This window comes from Tremella mesenterica (assembly GCF_000271645.1).
Source record: "Tremella mesenterica DSM 1558 unplaced genomic scaffold TREMEscaffold_2, whole genome shotgun sequence".
In the NCBI taxonomy this organism is placed as follows: Eukaryota; Fungi; Basidiomycota; class Tremellomycetes; order Tremellales; family Tremellaceae; genus Tremella; species Tremella mesenterica.
The window spans coordinates 1,707,927-1,730,844 of record NW_006711226.1 but is presented as its reverse complement, the minus strand read 5'-3'; the positions used below and the strand labels follow the sequence as shown (position 1 = coordinate 1,730,844).

General features: G+C 48.9%; 4 protein-coding genes across 4 annotated transcripts; 3 read left to right on the top strand and 1 right to left on the bottom strand.

Moving 5' to 3' along the window:
- Positions 1 to 5,548: 5,548 nt before the first annotated feature.
- On the bottom strand, positions 5,549 to 7,843 carry TREMEDRAFT_60414 (uncharacterized protein; the record flags this gene model as incomplete). The annotated part of the gene is made up of 5 exons (XM_007002752.1): positions 5,549 to 6,929; positions 6,973 to 7,312; positions 7,333 to 7,441; positions 7,474 to 7,724; positions 7,783 to 7,843. The coding sequence occupies 5 exons, from the start codon at positions 7,841 to 7,843 to the stop codon at positions 5,549 to 5,551; spliced, it is 2,142 nt and encodes a 713-aa protein (XP_007002814.1).
- A 3,621-nt stretch (positions 7,844 to 11,464) lies between these two features.
- TREMEDRAFT_60413 (uncharacterized protein) lies at positions 11,465 to 12,970 on the top strand (the record flags this gene model as incomplete). Its single annotated transcript, XM_007002751.1, has 5 exons — positions 11,465 to 11,479; positions 11,542 to 12,067; positions 12,088 to 12,206; positions 12,251 to 12,386; positions 12,462 to 12,970. 5 exons carry the CDS (start codon positions 11,465 to 11,467, stop codon positions 12,968 to 12,970), a joined length of 1,305 nt encoding a protein of 434 aa, XP_007002813.1.
- Positions 12,971 to 19,033: 6,063 nt separating this feature from the next.
- Positions 19,034 to 20,745, top strand: TREMEDRAFT_60411 (uncharacterized protein; the record flags this gene model as incomplete). The annotated part of the gene is made up of 4 exons (XM_007002750.1): positions 19,034 to 19,109; positions 19,251 to 19,392; positions 19,577 to 20,054; positions 20,134 to 20,745. 4 exons carry the CDS (start codon positions 19,034 to 19,036, stop codon positions 20,743 to 20,745), a joined length of 1,308 nt encoding a protein of 435 aa, XP_007002812.1.
- A 574-nt stretch (positions 20,746 to 21,319) lies between these two features.
- Positions 21,320 to 22,277, top strand: TREMEDRAFT_60410 (uncharacterized protein; the record flags this gene model as incomplete). The annotated part of the gene is made up of 3 exons (XM_007002749.1): positions 21,320 to 21,430; positions 21,655 to 22,194; positions 22,227 to 22,277. The coding sequence occupies 3 exons, from the start codon at positions 21,320 to 21,322 to the stop codon at positions 22,275 to 22,277; spliced, it is 702 nt and encodes a 233-aa protein (XP_007002811.1).
- Between the last annotated feature and the right edge of the window lie 641 nt (positions 22,278 to 22,918).

Here is a 22,918-nt window from a genome sequence, read left to right as displayed (position 1 = left end):
GTAGTTCGTGACAATTAGCGAACGAAAAGGGATAAAACTGCCTAACCCGGACTTTTGGAGAGGAGAGAGGAACAAGTTAACCGCATTTCTGTCAGAGTGTGAAATTCATTACAAACTAAACTCCCACCTTTTCCCCAACGACACCAAGAAAGTCTTTTCATGATCTCTCATGCACACGAAACACCTCTTCTCGCCGTTCAACCCGATCTTGCCAAGAGACCTCTTCCTGACTACCTTAGGGAGTATGATCAATTCGTTAAATATCTCAATACAAACTTTGGTGATCCCGATGAAGAAGGAACCGCAGCCCGACTGCTTAACGACCTAAGACAGACTGGGTCAGCTTTGGAGTACTTCTCCGCCTTTCAACAACATGTGGCGATACTCAAGTGGTCTGATGACGGAAACCTAGTTGACCGAGCCAAGAAAGGGTTGAAACCACACCTCCTAGATGAAATTGCTAGGCATGGTAAATCTTTTGGGACTGTCAAGGAATTATTGGAGTTTGTTATTCCCACGGACAATCGGCTGTGGAGAAGGAAGGTGGAGAAGGTTGCGGAGAAGAAGAAAGAGACGGGGGTAAGGGAAGTACTAGTGGTGGATAATCAGAAGGCGGACAGAAGGGAGGAGAAGAGAGGGGAAGGGAGGCAAACTTTGGCGCAGCCTGGGGTGCAAGCGACTATTACATTGACGCAGGTCAAGACCATTCCGTCGAATGCCGACAAACTTCGCCGACAATGGCCCAGACCACCTCCCGAGCTGAGGGAGACAAGGAAGAAGGAAGGGAAGTGCACTGAGTGCGGGGAGAGGGGACATTGGTTGAAGGACTGCCCGGTGAGGGCAGCGAAGGTAAAAGTTGGATGGTTGCCTCCGTGGGGGGAGAAGTTCGGCGAACGTGGTGGAGGATTGGGGGGTAACGCAGTACCTCTTGGACAGAGGAGGAATCTGAACGCGGTAACAGGAGACTGGGAAGGGGAAGAAGAGCAGGGGAAAGACGAGGACCTGTCGCAGTAGGCGAGGCTCGGCGGGTCCGCCATATTCTCTCGGCCACCATTCCTAAAACCAGAAAAGAGACACACCTGATGAAGCAAGAGAATTGTGAATACAAAAATACACCACTCAGTATCCCTTGTTTATGCAACATCGATAGTCACCTTCTTATCCCTTCCACTTCAAAGGATCAACCAAAAACGGACATTTTCATCAATGGAACCAAACTAACCACGCTCTGGGACACTGGGGCTACTTGTTCATATATCAGCCCCAGGGCAGCGGCGGAGATAGGTGTAGAAAGGAGACGATACCCGGTGGGTGTACCCGTTCATATGTTCGACGGCTCGGTGAGTGTTGCTGGACCCATTACCGAGTTTGTCGAAGTTATGTTTGGTTTGACGAAGGACGCCAAAGCGCGATCTGTTTGTCTCGATGTGACTACTCTCTGCGACGCAGACGTAGTGATAGGGTGGGATTGGATGAGGAGAGAAGGTGTTATTCTTGATGGAACGGATAACACAGTGAAATTTCCCATCCCAACCCCACCACCACCACCAAGTTTGGCGAGGTTGGCTGCCATAGGGCTACCAACTCCGACGGACGCGATAGACCTCCGAGACAAAGATGACCAGGATGAGCTGAGTCCGGAGGAACAGGAGGAGTTGTATCAGGTTGTTCCTGAACAATACTGTCACGAACTACGTCGTGACACCTTGAATATCCCACCATCAACAACCCTCCTTTGACCATCAAAACCTCTATTACGCCTTAACCTCTTCACCTTACACGTAACCTTGGACATCTGAGACCAACTACGGCGAAGTACAACAGGTGAATAATGTATGCAGGGGTCTGGAGCATAAGGACGGCGAAGTACGGCGAAGTTAGACGGAGTTAGGGGTATCTAGGGACGATGGGAGTAGAAGTGCGGCGAAGTTAGACGGAGTTAGGCTAAGTAGGGACAATGGGGGTCCGATGTACGGCGAAGTTAGGCGGAGTTAGGGTAGGTAGGGGCAATGAGAGCAGAAGTGCGGTGATGTTAGGCGGGGTTAGTCGAAGGGGAACGAAGTACGGCCGGGGACTCGGGGAAGCTGGGCGAGGTGCGTTGAAGTACGTCAATGCGCAAGAGGGTTGGGTGAACAATCAGGAGGAGTAGATAATATTAGCTGAGAAGATCGCTGAAGTTCTTCAGCGATCCTTGATTGTTGTCAGTAGTGAAAGATTGATAGAGATAGCTACAATATAAATCGAGATACATCGCCATCAGTAAAAACCCCTTTTAGATAGAGTAACTACGCCGAAGTACGTCGTAGTTACCTCCCTTTCGACGTCTGCACCCTCCTGGTTGGGTGAGACATCGAGCCAGAACCATCAAGTTAGCCGAGGTTCGTCGACCGTTGGTCTATTGGAAAGAAGTTATTTGACGGCCGTGACAAATACCACTCGTTCATTGATGTTTTTAACCCGAGGAAGGGAGGTGAAGAATTACCCCCTTGTAGGGAGTATGACCTGGAGTTTGATCTGAAGGAGGGGGCAAACTTGAAAGTGGCTCCCCTCTATTCTCTTGGAGAAGATCAGAGAAATGCGCTGAGAGATATCCTAGATCGCGAATTATCGACCGGACAAATCAGACCTAGTAACTCGCCGTACGGATCACCAATGTTCCTGGTGCCGAAGAAAATAAAAGGGCAATGGCGAATGGTCATTGACTATCGAAAGTTAAACGAAGTTACGGTACCAGACGCTTATCCATTACCTCTGATCGGGCAGATAACTGAGGAGCTGGGAAAAGCGAGGTATTTCAGCAAGCTAGATCTCATTGGAGCGTACCAGCTCTTATGAGTAAAGGAAGGATTCGAACACCTGACAGCGTTCAGGACCCAATACGGTATGTTCGAATCCCTTGTTGTCCGTGATGGGCTTCGAAATGCTCCTGCTGTGTTCCAGCATTTCCTGAATGAAAGCTTCAGAGAATTGCTAGGAAAAGGAGTAGTGGTTTATATAGATGATATACTCATCTATGGTCAAACGTTGGAAGAATTGAGGGAAACTACGGCGAAGGTATTCGAAGTTCTCCGAAGGTCGAACCTGTTCGTGAAGGCTAGTAAGTGCGAATTTGAAAGAGACTCTGTGATCTTCCTGGGTTTTGTCGTCTCTCAGAGTGGGGTTTCAAGTAATCCAGAGTATGTTGATGCTGTGGTGTCTTTCCCTCGTCCTAAGAACCTCAGAGAGAGTAGGGGATTTATGGGAGTGGTCAGCGACTACCGTCGTTTTGTTCCCAACTTCTCCCGGATTGCTGAATCAATCAATGATCTCACAAGGAAAGACGTACCTTTTGTTTGGGGAGTCGAACAGGAAGAAGCCTTTAAAGAATTGAAGGATAGGATGTGTAGGGCTCCGGTCTTGGCTCATTTTGATCCTTCGTTGAAGACACTACTACAGACAGATGCATCGTTCTTCGGCTGGGGTTTCATAATATCGCAGGTAAACAAATTAGGTCAGGAGCATCCAGTAGCCATAGAGTCAGGGGCTTTTCAAGCGGCTCAGCTGAACTACACAGTAGGGGAGAAGGAATTATTAGCTATTGTTGAAGCTTTCAGGAGAAGGAGACACTTACTGCTACAGGTAGAAACGATAGTTCTCACGGATCATTTGAACCTGACCTATTGGATGGAACCGAAGCAGCTAAGCTCTAGACAGGGCAGGTGGGTCAAAGAGCTCTCTAACTTCAGGTTTAAAATGGTATATCGGCCTGGGAAACAGGCTACGCTACCAGATGGGCTTTCAAGGAGAGCCAACTACCATTCGGGGAAGGGAAGTACGATGGTGCAGGAGAGTAACCTTATCCAAGGTTTGCCGAAGTTCGACGAAGTTGATCAGACTACGTCTGGGTTACAACACCTTCTTCGAGCTTTGCAAGGAACTAAAGAGCTGAAGGACAGTGATTTGATCGAACCGGTAGACCTCGTTGAAGGACAGAAGGCAGAGCAGGAAATAGAGGAAGTCAGAGTGGAGATGCTTGGCTTAATATGTGCTGAGTGTTCTCACGATACCTGTCGAGATAACGTACAGGAACCCAGGTCAGTAACCGAACTTCGGCGGAGTTCGCGGTCACCATTAATACTTCGAGCCGGTTGGTCAGCGAAGGGTTTCTTTACATTCAATAGTCGAATATATGTGCCGAACTACGCCGATGCTCGGCTTAAGATTATGAAGGCCCGGCATGACTCGATTCTGGCTGGACATCCTGGGGTAGCCAAAACCCTAGAGTTGGTCCTGAGGGATTATGTCTGGGTAGGTGTTCGTAAAGATGTTGAGGACTATGTTGGTGGCTGTGCTGTATGCCAGAGAGCTAAAACGAACAGACAGAAACCGCATGGTGAGCTCAAACCACTACAAGTTGCGACCAAACCATGGTCCAGCATATCTATGGATTTCATCGAAGAATTACCAAATTCTTGGGGATACAACTCCATCCTGGTGGTGGTCGACCGGTTGACCAAATGGGCAGTTTTTATCCCAACTACGACGAAGTTAATCGCAGCTGGATTATCAGAGCTGATAATGGACTATGTGGTGGCCCAGCATGGGTTACCAGAGAGTATAGTATCAGACAGAGGGTTGAAGTTTACTTCGAAGTTTTGGAAGAACTTAACCAATAGTCTCGGGATAAAACTACATCTTTCTACCGCGTATCATCCACAGACTGATGGACAGACCGAACGAACCAATCAATCCCTGGAGCTATACCTTTGAATCTTCACTTCCTATCAGCAGAACGACTGGTCGAAGCTGCTCGGACGGGCGAGCTTCGCCTACAACAACACCCATCATTCCACGATAGATAAGACTCCATTTTATGCGAACTACGGGTACCATCCTGGGTGGGCTGAAGAGATCAAGACTAGTGATGTCGAAGTACCTGCTGCTACAATGGTGGTCAGGGATTTGACGGAGATACATAAGGAATGTATAGAAGGAATCGAGAAAGCTAATGAGAAGTACGCCGAAGGATATAATAGGAAACACCGAACTACGCCGAACTTCGTGGAAGGTGACCTAGTTATGCTGTCATTAGAGAATATCAAGACTAAGAGACCAATGAAGAAGTTGGATGCTAAGCAAAGTGGGCCGTACAAGGTAGTACGGCAGGTAGGTTCTCATGCCTGTAAATTGGAAGTACCGGGAACGATGGCAGGTATCCATGATGTATTCCATGTCTCCTTGCTCCGTCCCTACCATCCTCCAGTGTTCCCTGGTCAGCAGGCTGAGCCACCTGGCCCAATAGAGGTAGATAACGTAGGAGAGTTGTGGGAAGTAAAGGATATTGTGGACTCGAGAATAAATAAGAGGTCAGGGAAGTTAGAGTACCTGGTAGAATGGTTAGGATACGAAGGAACGGATGATTTGGTTTCATGGGAACCAGCAGAGAATGTAGACGGTGCTGACGAAGCATTGGCAAAGTTCCACGAACTTCACCCGAATAAGCCGAAGAAGGGAAGAGCAGGTCGATCGCGGATGAGACAGTAGTTCATACAACGGAGTACCACATCAGCTAAGTACAACTCACCAAACCTTGTCCTCTTTCCTCTTGCTCTCTTACCTCCTGCCTATCCCCCGAATTGTTCCCCCGGTTTGTCTGTCCTACGCGTCGTATTGCCCGAGCCTCCTTCCATGCAGCATTGAGAGCCCCAATGTGAGCTGCGTGAAGCGAAGGATCACGAGCAGCGGTGAGGCTGGGAGACTTCCACAGTTGCCGAAGGGTACGGAGACACTCGAGCGGGAGAACTAGGACAACGAGAAAGGCGGCATCCTGAGAGCTGGGCCAAGAAGGCTTTGACGTCTTTAGCCAATCGAGTGTCGGTGGAAGCTCGAACTCAACAGGGTTCAGGACGAAGGGTGTCTCATACAACTTCCGGCGAAAGTCGTTCATTGACGTTAACTGTTCACGAGATACCCTAGCTAACTCAGTGCAAGAGGAAGGACCAACATCGGACGAATTCACCACCGTCGCTATGGAAGTTGACAGAGCATTAAGGGCCGATACGAGTCTCATGTTGTATTCGAGGAGGGCGGACGTATCTTTCCTATGGGCTTGGAGCTCAGTAGTCAAACCAATGATGGTGGAACGGAAGGTAGCCAATTGTTTCTGTTCATCAGGGACACGAGGATCTTCAGAGATGAAGGGGTGGACTAATGGAGGAATCTCCTCTGATTGCTGAGTACTCTCCTCTGTCTCCTCTACTTCTTGGTCGAAGGATACAGCTTTCTTTTTCCCTTTTCCTTTAGGTGACTTGGACGAAGGGGTTTTGACGGGAGAGAGAGCACTGGGGAGACCGGAGGAAGGAGGAAGAGATGGTTGGCGGCTGCGAGTCCCATGAGCAGGGGGTAAACTTGGAGTAGGAGTCGGCGAAGGGCGAGTGGTAGGGGTGGGACGGGTTTGGGTAGGACGGGACGGGCCAGCCGAAGGAGTGGAAGTGGGCCTAGACCCAGGATAACGACAGGGTGTCGGGCGAGAAGGGCCAGCAACAGCAGGAGACGGGGAACGAGTGAGACGTTCGATATCCTCATCGGCCGGCAGGCGTCGAGATGAGCTGACTGTCGGAGGAGAAGGACGAGAAGCGGCTAAGTTCACCAAAGGAACGGGAGAGGGAAAGCCGTCATCATTGGCGATGGGAGTGGGGCGCCGGTTGGAGGGAGACGGGGTGGCCGGAGTGGATTGGACCACGAACGGATTTGAGGAGGGGCTCTCCCAATTGATAAGAGGGGGGAGGGGAGAGTGGTCGGTGGAGCGAGGAGGGAATCCTCGGGCAAGATTGGCAGGAAAGAAGGAGCAGGGGCCGGTGGTGCAAGAAGCACATCGAGAACCGCGGTTGTGAGGTTTGACCGGGCGAAGACAGGGCCATCTTTTCCTCCCATAAGTGATGATCTCACGTCTGTTGATTAGCAGGTACACCATAGGATTTAGAACAAACATACCGGTAACGATCACACGATTCCTCCACACTACACACTTCCCATCGGTCACGCTCAGCAGCAAACAGGTTCCACAATGCATTTTCGTCCCGCACTGTTCGACTACCACCTTTCTCCAGGGATCCATCTTGGCCAGAGGTTGAGGACGAAGGGCGAGCAACTTTGGTCCTTTTCGCCAAAGGAAGAGGAGCGTCATCAACATTACTCGAAGTTCGGCTGTGTTTCTGCTTTTTCTCAGCCTTCACTCGGGCTTGCTCCTTATAATACCCCACGCGCATATAGCCGTTGGAGTTCTGAGAACGCAAATATATTTTGGGGGAACCTCTTTCATCAACGCGGATGGCTGTGAGATTCAGCGCTAACACATAGGTACTTGTATAAGCTGGGACGTATGACTCATAGCCCGGATCCTTGCTACCGAAGATGTATCCGGCACTTCGGAACCACCATCTTCCGGCATATCTTCACCTCCCTCCATGTCATCGTCGGCTACCACCGTTTTACCTTCCCCATATCCTCATCTTCGTCGCTACCAATCTCAACGGCAGTAGCGGTTGAACCCAATGTAGGTGACTGGCCAGCACGAGCGGGTTGGGCCTCATGCTGGCCGAGGGACGCGGGAACCGAAGATGGCGCCGGCGCCACACCGAAAGACGTACCAGCTGCAGCTGGGGAAACAGAGCCATCGGTGATGGCTAAGGATCCGAGGCCGACAGAAGAAACCTGGCGGGGAGAAGGGGCAGACATGCGGGCGACTAATGTCAGCTACCGTTGACGACTAAGGGGAAGGTATGGGTTAAGAGTAGAACTCACGGGTACTGTGGAGAGTCTCCTCGAAGGCCTTACAAATGTTTAGGTCTCGGTCGGAAGCCATTCTGTTAAGAGTTCAAGAAGTTTTAGTAAAGAAATACGTTAAAGGGGTGAAGTAGTAGAAGTGCAATTTTGATAGAGTACTGGGGAAGAAAGACGAACAGCGCCGAAGGGCTAGGTACTTAGTATAATCGCTGAACTCGCTCGTCGTCAGGGAGCGGGTAACTTCGCATAACATGTTGTCACGACAACAACAAACATCGTCACAACGATCAAAAGTTCCCACGCTACGTGTCTGATATTCATAAATGCTAGGGATTTGCTGACAATCATCGATGACCTTCGGGGACCCTCGTACTCGGTGTCTCACGTCCAACGAACCGACCCTGGACAGGTCGAGGGGCATCGATGAAGTTAGGCAAGGTTATACATGCCTACATGATTGTGCTGCAACGTTGCGACGACATGTTGTGCCGGGAGAGGGTACTCACTGCTGCTGAGTCCTTTTCTCCCACCAAATATGAACAATGTGCTCACGAGGACGTTCGCTGCTAAGGAGGGGGTGACTGTCACAAACTACGTCGTGACACCCCTAAACCCCACCAACAACGACCCTCCTTTGACCATCAAACCTCCATCAATTCTCGACTTCTTTGGTTTACACATATCCTAGGACATCTGAGACCAACCATGACAAAGTTAGGCGAAGTTAGACAGGTTAAGGGTGAAGGGGACCGAGGTGCGACAAGGTTAGGTGAGGTTAGGTTGACTAGGGATGGAGGAAGCAGAGGTACGGCGAAGTTATACGAGGTTAGAGGAACGGGTGCTCGGTGGTTCGGGGAAGTTGGCCGAAGTGCGTCGAAGCGCGGATGGGTTGGATGAACATCTAGGAGTGGTGGATACTATTAGCTGAGAAGATCGCTGAAGTCCTTCAGCGATCCTTGATTGTTGTCAGTAGTGAAAGATTGATAGAGATAGCTACCATACAAACCAAGATACATCACCATCAGAGAAAACCCCCAGATAGAGTAACTACGCCGAAGCTCGCCGTAGTTACACTCCTTTCGACGTCTGCGCCCTCCTGGTTGGGTGAGACATCGAGTTAGAATCATCAAGTTAGCCGAGGTTCGTCGACCGTCGGTCTTTTGAAAAGAAGTTATTTGACGGCCATGACACAGTGTGAGGAATGGGTGCGAAGTGAGCCGAAGTGGACCGAAGAGACGCGAAGAGATTGGGGTCCCAGTTCGGGCATTACTTCAGGTGAAAAAACGAAATGACTGCATACCAAACAGGTATGTGATTTTGGGCCTGAAAAGAGGGTGATTGACCTGAACACAAGTGTGGGAGCAGGTTAAGTGAAAAAAGCAGAGAACTGAGCATGCTTTTGCAGTGGGAGTTTTGACTCAGCAGTGGTGGTATGTTGTCACGAACTACGTCGTGACACCCCTAAATCCCACCAACAACGACCCTCCTTTGACCATCAAACCTCCATCAATTCTCGACCTCTTCGGTTTACACGTATCCTAGGACATCTAAGACCAACCACGACAAAGTTAGGCGAAGTTAGACAGGTTAAGGGTGAAGGGGACCGAGGTGCGACGAGGTTAGGCGAAGTTAGATTGACTAGGGATGGAGGAAGCAGAGGTACGGCGAAGTTAGACGAGGATTAGAGGATCGGGTGTTCGATGGTTCGGGGAAGTTGGCCGAAGTGCGTCGAAGCGCGGATAGGTTGGATGAACATCTAGGAGTGGTGGATACTATTAGCTGAGAAGATCGCTGAAGTCCTTCAGCGATCCTTGATTGTTGTCAGTAGTGAAAGATTGATAGAGATAGCTACCATACAAACCAAGATACATCACCATCAGAGAAAACCCCCAGATAGAGTAACTACGCCGAAGCTCGCCGTAGTTACACTCCTTTCGATGTCTGCGCCCTCCTGGTTGGGTGAGACATCGAATTAGAATCATCAAGTTAGCCGAGGTTTGTCGACCGTCGGTCTATTGGAAAGAAGTTATTCGATGGCCGTGACATATGTGTCAAGGGGTGGGGCTTGTCACAAAGGACAACAGAATACAGGACTGTAACCTGAGAATGGGACTATGACCCAATGAAGTCTCTGGCTCGTCAAGAGAGTAACAGAGATGACGGAGAATGAAGTGATGACGTCAAGGGGGACAGGGATAGCAAGGACTAGAAGTGCTGGGCTTGGACCAACTGTGTTTGACAAATAAAGAGGAGATTCATAACTGAAGAAACTACTGAAAAGTACAAGTTTATATAGACTAAAACTAGTTACCGTCTGCGAGTACCGTTTCTCACTGTCACGACCCAGCCTGTGCAGGGTCCTGACCCAAAACCCTGAGCTCCACCGATCCGAGTCGATCCGAGTCGATTGGAGTCGATCTGAGTCGATCTGAGTCGATCTGAATTGATATGAGTCGATATGAGTCGATATGAGTCGATATGGGTCGATATGAGTCGATATGGGTCGATATGAGTCGATAGGAGTCAATACAAGTCGATACAAGTCGATACAAGTCAATACAAGTCAATACAAGTTGATTTGAGGCGACATTAATCGGAGAGCAGGACTTCCTCAAAAAGTATAAATACTAGACCTATCTACTTTGTAGTTTCTTCTCTTCAAGGATCAAAATATTATTTGCCACTCACAAAAGACCTCTTGACATACTACTTACACTCTACACATCCCTCATCATCATTACACCTGTCTACGCCATCACACACGTCCTTTTCATCATCTTGACCTGCCCGGATCCTTCGCAAGTCACCTTAGCCGTCCGACCACATCACAAGTCTACGGACAACATACTAACCGTCGTTGTCCAAGCTAATTAAACAGTCGCAGTCCACCTGTCTTTGATTTCTTGAGGTCTGTCCAGGACAGGACCGTGACACTCACCTTTGACCACCTGTAGCTACCATTTGTAACTACCATCTTGTAACGGTACTGGAAACACGACGACTAGGTCGCAGGTTGGGTCGAACTCGATGGAGGTCTCGTGGAAATCTAGGGGCTCTGGTGCTAATGGATCGTGTCTCCTCTGCAATCGATGTAGCCAAAGAATGATATTGAAGAATCAGCAAAGTTGGTACTTTGCTGATTGTACTATATACTGTCTACAGGTATCCGTCTCCTCTTCTCAGTCCTACTGCAAGCGTCCATGTACATACTCGGACAGGTGAAAAACCGCTTTGAGCAAACCCAGTGGGGAAAATCTCGAAAGGGGAAAACCCGTCCCTACCTACTGCAGCACTGCCTCCAACTCCCGCTTTCCTCTGTCCTAATCCGTCGAACTCGATAGAGTTCCCTCGATTCGTTGTTACCCCGTAACAAGTTTCCCCCCCTGTCTCAAGGATCCTCGCCGAGGATCCTGAACCCTGTAACCAGGTGATGCACATGGATTGTTCTTAGACACCTTTGGTGCGCCCTGACATCATACCCACGCTAGTGTGACGGTTGCCATGAAAACGCGTCACCCGCACGGACCTCCAATGTGATCGAGAAATTACTGACCAAGTTACCTCCCCGTCTTTTTTCTCTTCTTTCCTCCTCATTCTCTCTTTACCTCTTGTTTGTCATTCTTTTTACTTATCTATCATTATCCATCCATATCTTACTCATATCTTAGAGCATCCTTCCAACTCTGACCTGTCTGTGAGCATGTCTAAGCGTACTGTAAGTAATTCTCTTCGAATTCGATGCACTTCCTCCTGTTTATCACTGGCTGACGAGATTAGTTGTCCTCGTCTATCTCTTCTCGTCAAACTCGGGCCTCTACTGTGGCCATTCTCCCCGACGTCGATCCCGAACTTCTCATGCGTCAAACGAAAAGAATGAGAATTACTTCCCAAGCGCCAGTTCCCTCTCAACCTCCATTGGTTGACGCTTCTCGAAGGGCTCTCGACACCATTAAGGATCGATATCAATCCGGCCCTTCTCGCGACCAACAATCGTCTCTTCTCGATGACGAGGTCATCGAGCAATATATCGACTTCGAAGCGGGGGCAGGGCCATCTACCACTGGTGAGAACCCATCTCCTGCGAAATCTGTCGAGTCCGAACACGGTACCATCGTTGAAAATCAAAATTCTCCTGGTAATAAGTCCCCTGTGCCACCTTCTGATTCCGAAGGGCTTGTCGAGGTTCCCCATGAACTCGAAACCATTTTTCACGCCCCTCGCAAGGTTCCGGTCAATGATGAACTTGCAAAGGCTCTGGATGCTCGAAAAGACTCGGAAATTGGTGAGATTTCTACAGAATTCTGTGCGTTTCTGACTCGTCAGCTACCCTCTGGGCCCGCCTTTCTTTCTCCTCTGTTCGTCACGCTCTGAAGGATGAAGCCCTCGATCGCTTTCGCGAGACTGGGGCCATCAAGCCCACTGTCAAGTGGTTTGGTAACGCCGTGAGCTTTTTCTCCTTCGTATTCCACCGAATTCTAACTGTTAGCTTGATCGCTTGGCCCAAGGTTGGCGACTTCGTAACAAGAATGGCGCTGTTGTCCGTCTCGAGGGTGAGCTTTGCTCCGATTGCCAGCGTCGTCTCGATGGTGGAGAAGATTTTCGTGTCGGTTGTATCGGTCCTCGTGAGTCTTCCTACTCTTCCTGTTCGATATTGATGCAACTTAGTTGGTGGTGTTTGTGGAGAGTGCTCCGCGAAGGGAACTTCAAAGTGTTCGGTGAAAACCAACAATCCCGAGTCCAAATTTCGCGAGGTATCTATCTTCTTCCTTCGAACTTGGTCGATGTTGATGTAAAGGGTATTACTGTCGGAGCCCAGACTGTTACTTCCAAGGTTACCTTCGTCCTGGAGCACGAACTCTGTGCTGTCTCGGCCCGATATCGATCCCTTTCCTCCCAGGATCAATCCTCTTCTCTCACCCAACTCTCCGCTTACATCCACCTCTTTTCCTCTCTCCTTCTTCCTCTTCCCCCAGTACATCTGGGCCTCTACAAATCTCTTCATCTCATTCCTTCCAACTACGCCCCTCCCTCTCCTTCTGAAACCTTGGATCATCTCACCTCTGCTGCTGATCCAACCGGATTGACTTCTTCTCAACCAGTCGCCGGTCCCTCCTCTTCTCCCCATACTCCTCTCCCCCGCAATGTCATTCGTATTCCCGCCTCGGTCCGTCGTCCCCGAGCCAATTCTACCACCTCCAACTTCTAGTGTATTTTATACCTCTCTATACGTAGCAATATCTCCTGTGTATGTATTTATTTCCCAATAAATTCCGTTGATTTTGATCGAATTCTCACTTTCTTCTGGGATCTTTTTTCCTCTTTTCCAGAAATTCACCAAAAACGGCCAACTCTTCTACATTTTCTCGTGGTTCCCAGTCATAGGCCGCATTCCCTGTGTATCCTAACCATTTTACCTTGAATTCCTCCTTTCCTCGTCGAATTCTACTGTCCACAATTGCTTCCACATGGAATTCCTCCTGGCCGTTTATTACTACAGGTGGTGGGGGTTGTATCTGTCGACCTGGTATCATGTCTCTAGGATATGGTTCCAACAACGTGACATTGAAGACATTGTGCACTCTCATTGATGGAGGTAGATCTAATTCGAAAGCATTTTTCCCCACTCTCCTTATGATCTTGAAGGGGCCAACGTATTTTGCTTCTAATTTTCGACTGGGTCTTTCCGTCGTAAGATACTTCGTACTCAGTAGTACCTGTTCTCCCTCTCTGAATTCTTCTGGTACACTCTTGTGTCTCCTGTTGTAGTATTCGGCACTAATCTCATTAGCCATCCTGACCTGTTCTTGAACAGCCGCATGTAACTCTCCCATATCCCTCCATTTCCTCTCCAACTTGTTTGACTTTGATCGAATATCGTGCGAATGGATGTCGTAGTGTGGCACATAGCCGTAACAGGCTTCAAAGGGACACAGACCGTGGCTACTATGTGGCGAACAGTTATAAGCGAACTCAGCAATTGGTAGAAGTTGATCCCAATTGTCCATGTTGTAGTTTACATACATTCCGAGCAGGATTTCCATCTGTTGATTTACTCGCTCAGTTTGTCCATCTGTTTGAGGGTGATACGCAGTCGAGTATAAGTTCTTTATTCCCAAGAACTGACATATTTCCTTCCAAATTTCCGCCGTAAACTGAGTTCCCCTATCTGACACAATTGTTCGAGGTACTCCATGTTTTGAAAAGATCTCCTTGATGTAGATGTCGGCCACTTTGTTCGCTGTTAGTCCAGTTGTACATGGAATAAATCTAGCCATCTTGGTTAGTCGATCGACTATCACCAGTATCGCGTCGAACTCGGTCGATTTTGGTAGGGGTCCCACCATATCCATAGAGATATCTGTCCAGGGCAGTGTGGGTACTGGTAAAGAGACCAGATGTCCATACGGCTGATGTCGATGAGTCTTATGTCGGTTACAGATCTCACATCCTTTTACGTATTTTGCAATATACTCGTCCAAATGTGGCCAGTAATAGTCCTCTTTGACCATGGTGATAGTTTTGTCTCTTCCTGGATGACCCACTAGTATCGAATCGTGTCTTGCTTTCATTACTTCTAATCTTGCCTGTCCCTCTGGTATGACTACTCTGTCTCTGTACAAGAGTAATCCGCTCTGTGTCCATGATACTATTGGTGTCTCGTTGCTAGCCTGTGTCTTCTGTGTGTCCTGTGTGTCCTGTGTGTTCTGGGTGCTCTGTGTGCTCTGTGTGCTATGTGTCTGTGTCATCTGTAGTCCTAGTTGTCGTATGTTTGCTATGTCTTCTGAGTCTTTCAGTCCGTTCTTGATGAGTCCGAATAATGAGTCTTCCCGGATTGCTCCTCTTACTATGTGTCTTGGTCCTTTGTGTTCTGAGTCCATTGAATTCGATCCAATTTGTTCGTGTATCGGTAGCAATTGTAGCCAGTTACCTTTGTTTAGGTCTGGGTCCTTGCTACTCCCTCTTCCCGGATGATAATCTCCTCGTCTCGTCAGAGCATCTGCTCCCCCATTTTTGCTCCCTGGTCGATAAGTGATCTCTATGTTGAAGTCTCCCAATATTTCCAACCATCTCATCTGCCTTCGATTTAGTTGTCGTTTGCTTTGGAAGTATTCTAGGTTCTTGTGATCGGTAATGACCTTTATAACATCACTACTGTTAGCCAAGTAGGGTCTCCAGGCGACCAAGCAATCCACGATGGCTAATAATTCTTTCTCTCCCACCGTGTAGTTTAGCTCACAGGGCGTCATTGCTCGAGACCAGTACGCTACTGGGTGAAGTTCGGTGGTTCCTTTTATTGATGGGTGAGGAAATCTCTGAGACGCTATCGCACCTATCGCGCAATCGGATCCATCGGTTTCAATCCAAGTCGGTCGGGTTCTATCAAAATGTCGAAGTACTGGTGCTGTGGTGAATGTTTTCTTTAGATCGTCAAAAGCCTTTTGGCATTCTTGTGTCCAGTTCCAAGCTTGATCCTTCCTAGTCAATCGTGTGAGAGGTCCCACAATATGCGAAAAACCCTTGATAAACCTCCGATAGAAATTCGCAAAACCCAAGAACACTTGAGTATCCCGGACTGTCATGGGTTCTCCCCATTCTAGAATAGCTTTCACCTTTTCTTGATCCATTTCGATCCGTTCGTGTCCTATTACGTACCCCAGGAACTTCACTTCATTTGAACTCCATTCGCATTTTCTCGGACTGACGACCAAATCGTTTTCCAGTAGTCGATCTAATACCTTTTGGACAATTATCTGATGGTTTTCGATCGTGTCGGAGTATACCGTGATATCGTCGATATAAACTACTACCCCTTCGTCAAGTAGATCGTGAAACATGTCTTGTAGAAAGTTCTGAAAGGTGGCTGGTGCATTACACAACCCATCCCTTAGGACTGTGCTCTCGAAACTGCCGTATCTTGTTCGCAAGGCAGCCTTTTGTTCATCTCCTTCCTTTATCCTGACTAACTGGTAAGCCCCTTTCAAATCGAGCTTAGTGAAGATCCTTCCTAATTGAAGTCGATCGAGTAGTGTCGAGATGAGTGGCATTGGGTATGAATCCTTAATGGTTACCTTGTTAAGCGCACGATAATCCGTTACCACTCGATAGGGAATCACTCCCTTTTTTGGAACCAGGAATACAGGAGACCCATAAGGTGATTTACTTCTTCGTAGATGGCCGCTGGCCAGACCATCGTTGATCCACTGCTTTAGGAATGCATCCCCATGTTCATCCAGTTGGTAGATTGGTCCTGGTTTTAGTTCTGCTCCGGGGGTCAATTCGATCTCGTGGTCACATTCTCGTCTTGGTGGTAGTTTTCTGGCTCGTTCCACTTTGAATAGCTCCAGGTATTGGTGCCATGGTGTCGGTATGACCTGTCGTAACTCTTCTTCGCTCATCTCATCTTCTCCTTTTTCCAATGCTGTTCCTCTTATCAATCCTTCCTCCAACCTCGGATATTTCCAACCGTTATCCTGTCCGATTCCGTCGAACTCGATCAGTCCCTTTCCACAATCGATCCTTGCCCTAAACTGTTTCAAGAAATCCAATCCCACCAGTACCTCGGGGCCTTCGTATGCCATCACATCCAATCGAGTCGCAATCTTGAGTCCTGCTCCTAAATCCAACTCAGCTTCTACATACTCGGTCACTAACGTCGCGGTTGTTCCATCGAGGAATCTGATCTTCCGTGGTTCCTGATACTGTCTCTTTGGGAATAAATGGTATAATGGACAGGCCGGCTGTACGTATCTTCCGGTAGCTCCGGTATCAATTAACATTCCAAATCGTAGGGTATCTTCTTCTGTCTGTATCTTTATGTATATTATAGCCGAGTCATTACTGAGATCTATTGGTAGTTGAATTTTGTGCGATTCTGTTAGATCCTGGCCGCAAGTGGTCGCATCACTTAGGCCAGGTATTCGTTTCCCTCTTCTTCAAAGGTTACCGCCATTCCTCGAACTAATGGCCCTTTGGATCCGGTTGGGATCGAGTTCGATCCACTAGGAATTGGTGAGCTATGCGGGTTTGGGGATCCCCTAATGTTGTTTCTCGTATTTCCTCCATTTGGACAGTTGTTGGCGTAATGTTCTGGACTTCTACATTTGAGACAACGTCGGTTCTCCCTCCTCCAAGTCATTTCGTTCTCGCTGAGACGTCCTCCGTCCTCTGTCCAAGTGACCGGAGGGTCATTTGGTAGACCATAATTCATCATCCCTGGTTTTCCACCGGGCAAGGGTCCTCTACCAGTCGGTTGTGAGTGGCGTTCTACCGGGTTGGGCAAACTAGTATCCAATCGCATCGAATTCGATCGAGGGGGAAGCCAGGTCGTCTCATGTTTGCGTCTAGCAGCCCATCGATTCGCTGCAATCATCGTTTCAGCCATCCGTTGGTTCTCCTCAGTCCCTATCACATGCTGTTTGAAATAGATCCAGTCCGATTTGGTTCGAGGGTCGGTGTTATTTACCACTACCACCTTCAGTAGCTCTTCCTTCAGGCCCTGTATGGCTGAGGCGATTTTCATTGCATCTGGTACCTTTCCAAGGTGTGTGGACCAAAGTTCAAAGTTGGCAAAATACTCGGCGGCCGTATCCGTCTGTCTTAACTCCTGCAATTTCCTCATAGCCGTACCTGCCATGTTACTGTCTCCAAATTGAGTTCGTAAATGCTGGATGAATTTGTCGTAGCTCTCTAGCCATTCGGTCGAATTCCATATACTTGGATTGGTTATGGCCGGGGTTATAAGCATTTGAGGGGTGCCTCGAAGATACCCGTACATGAACAGGATCTTTCTGCGATCGGTGGCGTACTCTGCCCCCTTGAATTCGAAGTTCATGTGACATGCTGCAAGGAAGTTGTCCAATTCTCCTCGTTCTCCACTGAAGGTAGGTGGATCCGCACACCTGGTTCTTCCTGTTCGTTCGTTGTTGGTAAGTTTTGGCTCCAAACACGGCTTGTTTTCTTCGACTTCGATCAAACTTGCCCCTTTCGATGTGAGTATCTGTTGGTTCTGTCGGTCAGCTTTCATCGTAGCCAGTTCTTCCCTTAATGCATTTTGTTCCTTTTGTTGCATCGTCATAATGGCTAACAATTGTGACAACTGCTGCGATAATTCATTTAGCGGATCTGGGGTAGTGGTAGTAGAAGTGAGATCATGTGAAATGGTACTTCTCGAAGAACTTGTTGGTATTTCTTCCTCTGGGACCAGCCCTTGTTCCAACTCCTCTTTTTCTGGTATCATTTTCCGCGCTTTCCCTCTGGTGAGCATACAGTACTCTCCGATTCGACCCAAGGTGCGTAAGGCTGATTCTTCAACTTGTAACGGTACTGGAAACACGACGACTAGGTCGCAGGTTGGGTCGAACTCGATGGAGGTCTCGTGGAAATCTAGGGGCTCTGGTGCTAATGGATCGTGTCTCCTCTGCAATCGATGTAGCCAAAGAATGATATTGAAGAATCAGCAAAGTTGGTACTTTGCTGATTGTACTATATACTGTCTACAGGTATCCGTCTCCTCTTCTCAGTCCTACTGCAAGCGTCCATGTACATACTCGGACAGGTGAAAAACCGCTTTGAGCAAACCCAGTGGGGAAAATCTCGAAAGGGGAAAACCCGTCCCTACCTACTGCAGCACTGCCTCCAACTCCCGCTTTCCTCTGTCCTAATCCGTCGAACTCGATAGAGTTCCCTCGATTCGTTGTTACCCCGTAACACATCTGTGACTACTATCTGTAATTACCATCTGTAACTACCATCTGTGACTAACATCTGTAACTACCATCTGAAACTACCATCTGTAATTACCGTCTGTACTGTCCTTATGAATCCTGATTAATTATGAGTCACTATTACTTTCAGTCTATACTTCTTCTGAGTCATGATTACTGATTCATGACAGTATGTGAGTGTGGAGTGATGGTATGGATGTGGAGTGATGGTATGGATGTGGAGTGATGGTATGGATGTGGAGTGATGGTATGGATGTGGAGTGATGGTATGGATGTGGAGTGATGGTATGTGGATGTGGAGTGGGGTGAAGGAAAGGTTGAGTGGCGTGTTTTGGGAAAAACCGAGAAAAAGTGAGGGGAATAATTACAGAAGTGACGGGATTATCCGGTTTTGCCTTGAAGAGAGATGCGTGAAGTTTTCTTCCATCAACAGCTCTGGAGGTTTTCCAATCCGGAGCCCCGGGCGCAATCCATCGCGAGATTAATTGCTCCTCTCCCGGTCCACCAAAACCTTTCGGCAGTACAGAGCGAGACACACCACCACCATGCAGGATGTGAACGATGATATCACAACAGGCGATGCAGCAACTTTCACCCGCCATCCCCGAGATTCAGGCCGCGGTTCGTCATCACGAAGCCCAATATTAGAAAGGAAAGGGGAGGACCAGGGATCAACCGTCCAGCAACTGACGGACTAAGATACTCTAACCGCGGAGTCTCATGATTTAGGGCTGGCCTAAGGTAAGTTGCTCTCATAAGAAGCAGACCTCGATCCCAGTTTTCCTCCTATCCCTGACTGCGAGATCTCATTGACAAATGCAGAGGCCTGGGCGATCGGTGACATTTCCGGCCCCCTCGACCGGAAACGTTCCTCACTATCCACATTTCAACAGTTCACAGGCCGGTACCTCCTCCTCTCCTTCAACGTCCTCTTACGCGATTCCCCATCCTCATCAATCACCCATATCATCCGCACACCACGTTTCCCACATGTCCCCGAGCACTGGGCTCCACTCCGCGTCACCCTCCCAAGTATATCGACAAGATGCTTGGGACGGGCAGAGTCGAAGCCAGCTGCGCTTCCCCAGTCCTCTCGTCCAGCTGAAGCAAACGGCGTACCCACTGCAACCGACTTTTGCCCCTCTACGCACACCTCCCCCTACTTCTTTCCCCCACCATACATCCGAATTCAGTCAAGTGTATCATGGCGGAGCAGGACAGCCGGGACTAGATCATGTGTCTCATTCTCCCCCATCTGTTGTCGCGTCCCCTCAACGCCCGACGCCCACATCCCCAGATGGATTTGCTTACACAGGACTTAGACCCAGTGTTGGCGCTGTCCATCAACTTTCCACCGACTTCGATGCTCGCACCACACAATCCATTCCGCCCGTAAGCATCCCTGGACTCTCATATGCAGCGTCGGAAATGGTCCCCCTTGGCCTTCCCTCATCACGTCTCCAAGTAAACCCCTCACGGGACGAAAGAGGCGTTTCGCTATTGGCCAATGGGTGGCAGATGATTTTTCCTGCGCGAGCCAACGTGATTGTCATTGGAGCAGGTTCTGTGAGTGTCACTCCGAATCTGAGTTCTGCCTCGCCTCCTCATGCGCCCACTGAACAATTCGGGGTTGACTACCCGCCAGTCATCCTTATACCTCCTACGATGTCTCTGCAGCCTCATACGATCTCACAAGACGCTACTGACCCTCCCCGGAACCGAAGTAGAGGAAGGCGAGGTCGCTCTCGAGCTGCTTACAGACATCCTTCCACCTCTCGGAGTACCTCCACCACCCGGCATCCTTCCACCTCGCGCCGAACTCACAGACAATCACGCAGAAGGAACACAGGCAGAAAATCTGTACCTTCATCACAGCCACCACATAGGCATCATTCCCAGCCAGTTGTGGGACACTCTAGTGAATTCTCCCGTTCGCGCGGTCAAGTACGTTTCCAGCCAGAGGGAGCGAGTTTACCGACCCCCCAGGCTCAGTCAGCTCGTCACAATCACGGCTCGTCGAGTAGAACAATTGTTAACGTCAACACCGCTTCGCATCCGAAGCATACTAGTGCCGGTATTCGGTCGCATCGGAATTCATCGACGACAAACCTTAGAAAATCGACTCCAGTACCAGCGAAAACAGGACAAGGTCGTCAACGCTCTCAGAACCGAGATAGAATTCGTACCTGGTCCTCTGAATCTAAGGGTTGTTCAAGAACGCCGTCAAACCGCATTCGTTTTGGGAGACCAGAGTTAGGATCTACAGAAAAACAGTCAAATGGACATTCCCGACCTTCGAAAGTTGATAGATCCAAATCATCAAGGAACTGGGTATGCCGGAGCCATTCTCGTGATGGCATTCCACTACAGCGTTGACAGATACTGAAAGTGATGGCATTGCTGATTGTCCAAGACGCTGACTTCTCACAGACCTCATTTCATTGATTGTCAAGATCCGGCTAGTGGTACTAGACATGGTCAATGAGGCAAATAGGCTCCTAAGGTTTTGACCAGCCTGTCAGAGGTGAATGCTGACTCTGGTCTATGTATTTGAATATGCACGTATATCCAACTGTCTCTACGCCACGTCTTGAATGTATTGACATGGCGAGCTGTTCAGATTTTCAGGGTTGCGATTACCCTTGTTTCTTCGACATGACCACTTGATCATGTTGATGTCTACTATTTGAGGTTAAACGAAACGGAATTTGTCACCGAGGGAGTCCCCAGGAGCGTGCTCTACAAGCCCCACTTGACAATGTGGTACCCTAGTGTATGAGTAGCTACTCACAGGTGACTTATATTTGTGACTATGGACTACCTTACTCAGCATGTGGATCAGACGGCCGATTTTGCATGATCCTAACCTTTCGGCCGTGCTGTCTCCTTCGGTGATCCGGAGGGTCGAGCGTCATGGGAACGCAGAGACGCGACCACATCAGGTAAGCCCGAGAGGTTTCATAATGAAAGGAAGTAGATATCAAAGGATCTCCGTGCCCAAGCCCTAGACGTGAAGTCAAGACCGGTTGATGATATTCCGATCCCGCAGTGCAAGATCATTTCCGGCTCCGATGTTTCAACATTGCTAAGATATCAACCCCGGGTCCGAATGTTTGACCACATTTGCCTGCCAACCTTCGAGTAAAGTGTCATCCTGACACCACAGGTCTCACAACTCCTGCTTTCACCAATCTACAGTATGGAAGATACTTCTTCGAGATCTCGTTTACAGGAGACGGGGACTACTCATCGGAAGTTCACGTACCGGCTTCACTCTGCACCCACTTCTACATTGACATCCCCTCTCACCGTGTCTCCCATGCTCCCAATGCGGACCAGTGAGACTTCCGTGCAGGTGACTCCTGAGTGGGTTTATGATCTCTTCCCCTTACCAAGTCCCCCTTCGGCAACACAACAAGTGCCAAGTGTCATGCGAGTAAACGAAGACGACCTATCCCCTACTGCAGGATTGCCAATCAGTCACACTGTTGCTGGAAGCTTGGATTGTGTTCATGGTTTCATGACCTGCAGACATTGCCACCCCATTCCGGATGGTTGGTCAACCGATACGACGCCGACGATCCGCCCACCACTACAATCCCCTGGTGATCGATCCACTGTTTTCATCTATCATTGGGGTTTACAGGAGCTTTCTGGTACTAGTGGTCGTATGAAACAAAGTTCTCCGCAAAGCCCTTGTAGCGAAGTGAGTGGGCGCTTCGTCAGTGAAACAAGAAGTACTCTGAGAGTACATTTTGGATCCCATTCAAGCAGCTCACCGAATGTTGAAATCCGTATCATCAGTCCCTTCTCAGGGATGACATCTCCATATGTGAGCACAGAACAATCGATGTCAACACAGCCCGCAATGGCACTCTCAGAACGTGTTGACCATTCAAATCCATCGGTATCGACCGCGAGACCGCTCCCCTTCTCACCCTCCTTGTTACCAAGGACAATGGCAGTCATGAGCCCTGGAAAAAGATAGTTGCCAAGAATGATCATACGTTCAACGACTCTGAAGGAGATCCAGACCAGTAAGGTAGATAGAAGTACGAGTAGGAGCAGAGCTTCATCCACTACATTCAACACCTCCCATCCCCACGGCCCACGAAGGGATGTAGATGACCCCTCTCCTCTAGTATCTCCCCAATTTTTCACCTCTGTCTTGAGACGTCATGCTTGATAAGCACTATACTCAACATTGCCCGATATGAGGTCATGCATCAAAGTCTTCCATCTCGCACGGATCATGCAGTACGTCGATCTATGACGCACGACCCATGTCGACATGACGACATGGTGGATCCAATCTCCGAGGAAAGGTCTTAATTACGCTTTTCGGAACGTTTTTGGACTTAAATACGCCTTTTCCGAGATCTGGGTCTTAACTACGTCTTTTGGGCTGGGGGAAGGGTCCTTTTTACTGC